The 6981-nt window shown below is 40.9% G+C and overlaps 2 protein-coding genes across 2 annotated transcripts in view; both read right to left on the reverse strand.

Moving 5' to 3' along the window:
• LOC106809565 overlaps positions 1 to 1292 on the reverse strand; it is a gene marked incomplete in the record, with an annotated part of 4259 nt that extends 2967 nt beyond the window's left edge. Inside the window, 2 exon segments of the mRNA XM_014812687.1 lie at positions 454 to 546; positions 700 to 1292. Of these exon segments, the coding sequence (XP_014668173.1) occupies positions 454 to 513 (60 nt within the window).
• Positions 1293 to 1422: 130 nt separating this feature from the next.
• Positions 1423 to 6981, reverse strand: part of LOC106809559 (kinesin-like protein KIF11-B) — an 11637-nt gene continuing 6078 nt past the window's right edge. The window contains exons 8-16 of the mRNA XM_014812681.1: positions 6710 to 6746; positions 6434 to 6539; positions 6081 to 6168; positions 5735 to 5827; positions 5362 to 5526; positions 4964 to 5143; positions 4477 to 4702; positions 4018 to 4181; positions 1423 to 3457 (exon numbers count right to left, since the gene is read on the reverse strand). Of these exons, the coding sequence (XP_014668167.1) occupies positions 3308 to 3457; positions 4018 to 4181; positions 4477 to 4702; positions 4964 to 5143; positions 5362 to 5526; positions 5735 to 5827; positions 6081 to 6168; positions 6434 to 6539; positions 6710 to 6746 (1209 nt within the window). The 3' untranslated portion in view covers positions 1423 to 3307. The remainder of the gene's footprint in view (positions 3458 to 4017; positions 4182 to 4476; positions 4703 to 4963; positions 5144 to 5361; positions 5527 to 5734; positions 5828 to 6080; positions 6169 to 6433; positions 6540 to 6709; positions 6747 to 6981) is intronic.

Here is a 6981-nt window from a genome sequence, read left to right on the forward strand (position 1 = left end):
GACATACACACGCACGCACGCACGCACGCACGCACGCACGCACACACACACACCCACACACACTTTTCTTATATTGTCTCCATAAGAAATCTTGTTTAGCGCTAGTTTTTTTGATAAAGATTTACTTATATATTATATATATATATGTAAATTCGTTATAAAAACCTAGAAATTGGCAAAGAGGTCGGGGGACCGGATCTGATCAATTTTTGCATTCTAGACATCAAAATTACTGCTCAGATGCTCTCAGAATGCACCAATTTAACACAAAAAAATCCCCAACCCCAAACCCCCCTAAGTGGCCTTCGGCAGCTTTTTAAAACACCAGGAAAAATAAGCAGGAAAAAGTGCCCTTTATTTCTTCCTGGACACCCTCTTTTCAAAAATCTTGGATCCGCCCATGCACGGGCATATGCAAGATATTCACTATCGGAAAATTCGATGACATCTTACGTTTACTGCGGTGAGCAGTTGTCCGGTTGCATAATCCAGAGTTTTGATATTCTCATCCATCCTATTTCACGTTCCAGTCATACAATGAGAAAGCTACCATCGGAAGCAGAAATAGAAAGCAATACATTTGAAATGATATGATTTGCCGAACACAAGTAAATTCCGTTTAAATCATATTGATATTCTAAAACAAACAGTAAAGTACATAGCTAACAATGTTCCTATAGAACAAGATTTATATATTACCGATATTTGCGTTTCACGTCAGGGTTTATATCTCGCTGTCTGTCGCTATAGCAGCTTCGTCGTGTCGGGGGTTCTTACCTTCACTACGGGTCCTTACACCGATTGATAGCCACTACCCGGTAAAACACGCAAGCAATAAGTACATATACGTTCGTCTGGCTTCCACGCGTCACCAGGTTTAAACCCGATGCAAGCAATCTGCGTGCGAGGGGCGAGCGAGTGTTTGATGTGATGCGCTGTTACTGTACCTTTTGTTTTTTCGTAATGATAATCTCGGGTGATTAGAAATTTCATTTGAATGAGGGGGAGAACGACTGACCGCTCCCTCTCTCTAGTGTGTAACGTGTTGATAGCAAGTTCGCCCACGTGCGGTACGTACTCTCCCTCAAAACGACGGCCCCCCATCACAACCATTCTTATCATCTATAGGTACAGTGGCGTGAGCATTTTAGTGACACACCCAACTTCTTGAATGAACATGTCATACGCCTCTTTCGCAGGCATCTGCTATAGTTATTACGTAGCTTTCTACAATTTAGTTTAGAGAATGCATACAAAAAACCACCACACCGCGAAATTTTTTCGACGTTACATTATAACAGGAGTAGATTCCTATTATCTACTCCTGATTATAATTAGCTTTGTGTTAAAAATGCGCTCAATGCATTATAAGAACACTACTTTTTAAGTTCACAAATTGCACAACAAGATAATAAATAAGTAATTCATTTTCTATCAGAAGTTAAAAGTTGGTTTATTTGTCTAATACAATGCACCAAATATTATAGAAAGGTTCACACATGATATATACGTTATCGACTAATTAAATTTGCCATTCATCGCAACGAAAAACATTCCGATTACAGTAGGTTATATACTAAGCCTAAGTAATCCTTTTACCATAATATATTTTTTAATTTGAATGACAACGCAGCAGTTCTTACAAACTGTAGAGACATGTACCACCAGGGAGCGACTAATGACAAACTGGGCAAATGGCAAATTTGACAAATAATGTCATTATTCACGCCTGGTACCACCAAGTTTCAATCCCACACACTCAGATAAGAAATCGTTAGTCCCTCAAAACACTACATGACGCGAACTGTGGGCAATAGGAGACTCGTGCGGCATTACGATCCAACATCAAGTCCTCTATCTACTGAAATTAAACAGGATCATCTAAGCACGCGTTATGCTCATAGGGTCTATGCCCCCAGGGTACTGCCGAAACGTACCCTGGTAACTATTAATTTGATATGGTTAGGGTTAGGGAGTAGGCGTAGGCGTAGGCGACTCCCTAGACTCGTTAGTGGAGTAGGCGAGGTACGGTCCGGCATATTAGATAGTACCAGGGTACCTTCCGGCAGTACCCTGCGGGACATAGACCCTCTAAGCACTAGTTATAGCTTGTCATAACTAGAATGATTCCAAGCAGCACGGTTATGATCGGACACGTCGTGGTGCGCGTCTCACAATAGTGCAGTTACCGAGCATTCATGCGTTTAAAACAAAAGTTCTATTATAACGCCATTCATGAGTAATATTTACAAGTACATGCGTCGAATGCATTATTATATCGCGGTGACGCCAAACAAAAACATTTATCAAACAGCGACAGTCAATCTAATTAAGGGAACACTCAAGAAAACTATGAAAGGATACTAATGAAATAAGCTTTCTCGTTCGACACAATCTTAGCAAGCAGGGGCGATAAGCAGCTGTTCAGAGAAGAAAGTATGATTAGCCAATACTCTGGCATTTACACAATATAAAGGAATGGTGAGGAGAAAAGTTAAAAATTATATATTTTGAAAAATCCGCAATGCGCAAGTCTTATAGCGGGACTAATTATTATCTAACGAATGATATCAAGTTTAATTTACTACTGTAATCTATGTAGTTTCAGATAATATAATACAAATCTTACACTCTAACTTCAATCATCATTTGTAGTTAATAATTATACAGAAGAACAAAAGATATCGAGCATAGCACACCACACACTGTCGTTCTCTTCCACATTATCGTAAACTGTAAACCTTGCATTTAATTCTTGTAATTGAATTATACAGAGAGTGCTATATCCAACACGCTGGAACTAGCCTGGTTAATTCACCTTCACCAGGAGTGCACGAAAATACCCCTGCAGTTGCAGAGCTTGCTGTCCATATTCTATAGACTGATAGAGCCAACACATATTGCCACAAATGTAAATAGAATGATTTTTCCAAGCTGGTAAATTTGCAAATTGTCATCCGTGCAGTAATGCATCATGACGATTTTTCATGATACCGCTGCACCAATCACAGAGAATGTAACTGGAACGTAACTGGCTCGTCTGAACTGTAACTAATCATAACCTCGAGTACTTCTGTAAGTCCCCGTTTTCTGTACCCAGGAAGACACAGACCCTTTTAGCGTGGCTGTGTGGGGATGCAATATAGCTTATGGGACATATAGCCGGTGCTTTAACCTGGCACAGTGTACAAGGCAATTAAACAGGTTAGACAGATGGTTACATCTCTTGTGTTGGTATATCCTTTGTAGCTCACAGTGCATTGTACGTGAAGAGACGATCACAGTACGGATAGATGAACACTCGCTGCTAGTTGTTGTTTCTGAGAGGCAGCTTTGACGTGCGCGCGGCGTTGGTATGATGTGACTTGCACGCAAGTATGTTGTCTGACACGTCCAGATTGCTTGAGTTACCAGTTTTGTCGAGGCTTTGCTGATTTACATTCTCCTGGTCCTCTTCCTGAAAATTAAACAATACTCAATATATCGAGTTTAAATTCTTTCATCGTTAATGACCTATCCACCCGGTATGACCGAAAGTAGACTGGCAGCGTTGAAATAAGGCATTCTAACTTACTTACCATCTTACTTATTCAAATAAATCAATTGGTTAAAAGCAGTTTAAAGATGGGCACTTTAGCCATTCCACAGTCTATATTCGTAACGCGTAGCAAACACAATAACAACAACCACACACAAGCTCATCAATTATGACAAGAAAATGATACAAACACATCGAAATCTCTGACAAATTAAGACTCAAGACTCTTAAGTCTTACCTTAATTTTTAACCCCTGCTAAAATAAAGCCTCTAAGCCCACGCTTTTTCATGCAGCCCCATCTGCCCTGTCCAGTGTCTGCAGCACACTATGTGCTAGTGCTCTTCCACCAGGAGGCAGTTTAGTACATGCACCCGTACCTCACCGACGAAAACATATCGTGGTTACCTACATATGTAAACGTAACCAGTTATTTCGACCTAAATAAAATATAACATGATATATAAAATAATAACCGTACCTCAACGAACGTGTCCTCGGGCAGGGGAAGCACGCGCGCTTGACTGACGTTCATGGCGTCGCTCACGTCTACACTGGCACGATACGTCTGCAGCAACTGGTCGTGGGGCTGGGTCCGGCTCAGCGTGCGCGGGTACGCGAAGTCACGTCGCTGCGGAGTCGTGCCTGCAGCGCGCGCGCGCAGACGAAGCGACAGATGTTAGTAGTAGTACTCACGGAGAGGCAAACGTTGTAATACACATAACGTATGGCTGTATCTACACACGCACACACATTACACACATGGAGGCACGCAGACAGGTACATGCCTGTACGCACACTTGTGACGCACGCATGCACATGCCTGTACGCACACTTGTGACGCGTGCGCGCGCACGCACGCACGCACGCACGCACACACACACATACACACACACACACACACACACCCACAACTCTTCAATAGCATGTTGTAGCCCACCTGTTGGGATATCCACCTTGAGCTCGTCAGCGAGGAAAGTGTCTAGCTGCTCCTTCCTCATCTCCAGCTCCTGCTGAACATTGCTCTCAGTCTGATCGAGCAGCGCCACCTGCAGAGACACTTCGTTCTGCATCTGTGCTGCCACCTGCTGGCAGTGTTCGGACAGATGCTGCGTGAGTGCCCCTTCCAGGCGTTCTTTGCCGCGTGCTACTTCTTTCACAGATGCCTGGCGGAGGGAAAAACACGTAGATAAGAGTAGTCGTACAGCAATAACAGTAAAACTGCTCAAAAGCCAAGTTGAATGCTATCAGACAAACATGATTACAAACAGTAGGGATATGAACTGAGGGGATTTGAAAAAAAAAATGTGGGAGTGCAAAACACATTTACAATCCAATCTCGTCAATTATATAGACACTGAATATAAATATAGATATAGATGTAAAAATACAAAATAAATATAGACTTCAATGAGCATTCACGTTACCTCGCTGCATCCATTGAGCTTGTTGGTTTGAGCATTGAGATCCTTCTTCAGTGCATCTACGCTGGAAGTCAACGATGTATTCATGTCTGTCCATCGCTGAGTGCTATCATGCTCCAGAGCGCTCACACATTCCTGGCCTTCCGAGCTCTTTGTCTCAGCAATATGCTCTGCACTCTTCATCTGATGTTGAGAAAAAGTGAAATTTTATGAAAATTAAAATGACCACACTATGATTGGGGTGTATGGAAAAAAAATGCCACGTTTCAAATTGACACATTTAAAAATAGTATTTGGCATTTCCATCGCGCCATATACGCATTCCATACGCATACATTCACATTATGATTTACAATCATTAGCCACAAGATTCATTAAAATTCCAACACCTATATACTTACCATTTCGATTTTTTCGCCAACACCCTTGGCTGCGGTCTTCAGTGCTGATGCATAAGATTCAGAGAACTGCACTTCCGTGGCATGACACTGCCGAGTATAGGTGGGCCAGCGTACGTTGAAGAATTCTGAGTCTACTCGACTGCTTTCTGCCAACTCCTCACCCACCTTAACAAAACATTACACCGACACATGCAGTTACTCATGGAATAAACATTACACCGACACATTCACTGAGCGAACATTTACATCGCTCGTTACCATGAGCGTTTACACAGCATTGGCTATCACTCGTTATAGCTTCAGGATGACATAGGGTAGTGGAAGAGTGATCAATGACCTTCACACGACCGTGTGAATTTTAACAACGACTCACACGTTGAGTGCTGCACAGCTGGTCGGTTGTGTAGTCCAACGTCTTCGTCTTCTCATCCAGCTTGCTTTGAGTTTCAGTAAAAATCTTAGATACCTAAGTATAAGCAGAGGAAAGAAATTATGATAGAATTACACCATTATATGCACTAGTTCCACTGTGCAAAATATCAGGCAACATTACATTTACAATTACATTTCAAGTGTAAGACTACGTTATTCTTACAGGTACCACATGCATATTAAATCCGCTCATATTCAGAATTCATTGAAATACAAGCTATATAATTTGTTTGTCACTTGTAATGTAGGATTTAGATATTCTCATCAGAAAATTTTGTTTTAAATACTTTTGTTATCTCATCTGTGAGTGCCCCAATGTTGTCTTCCAGTTCTTTTATCACGGCTGCTTGTGTCTCCAGTCTGGATGTGATATCCCTACAAAAGAAAGAGTCATCTTCCTTAACTCTCCTTAAGACTCTCAAAACCAACGAGACTATATGGCATTTACAACTACAGCACTAAAATACTTAGAAAATCATGTTATATAATCGATGTAGAAAGTGCATCGTTACCATAGAAGTCGTTACGATATACGTACACGTAGTTTTCCTCTGCTAAGTAAACACCGTTCTTCTCACGATATACGTACATGTAGTTTTCCTCTGCTAAGTAAACACCGTTCTTCTCCCGATATACGTACATGTAGTTTTCCTCTGCTAAGTAAATGCCGTTCTTCTCACGGGCAGCTATTAAGTCTTTCCTAAGCTTCTCTATTTCTTCTGTGTACTCCTGAAATATGTAACAGTCTGTTAGTTACTATGATAGATGTTTAACTTGACTCACACACAGGTGAGTATCTACACAAGTTGCTATTCAACCTTTATCAGAATTAACACAATATACACTATAACACACAATAAAGTAAGAAAAATTAGTGTAAGAGAGAAATGGCATAGTAGTAATAGAGGTAGCTTACACATAAGGGATTGGTCAGCTATATAATGTGTAAGAAACTATGATAATAGAAACTAGGAAAGTATCTGTACAAAAGCTGGTCAGGACAACAGAAGATTCTATTAATTTGTTCCATTCTTTGGCACTGGTCACAACGACAAATCATGTCTTCAATGTATTTTACCATTCCTAGCCAATAAAAATTTGCCGACACTTTTGTTATTACCTTGTTCTTACTCAAATGTGCACCATGTTCTGAATTATGACAGTCATTAAAAACCTGTTTCTTTTCTT

Source organism: Priapulus caudatus, unplaced genomic scaffold (genome assembly GCF_000485595.1).
Source record: "Priapulus caudatus unplaced genomic scaffold, Priapulus_caudatus-5.0.1 Scaffold364, whole genome shotgun sequence".
NCBI lineage: Eukaryota > Metazoa > Priapulida > Priapulimorpha > Priapulimorphida > Priapulidae > Priapulus > Priapulus caudatus.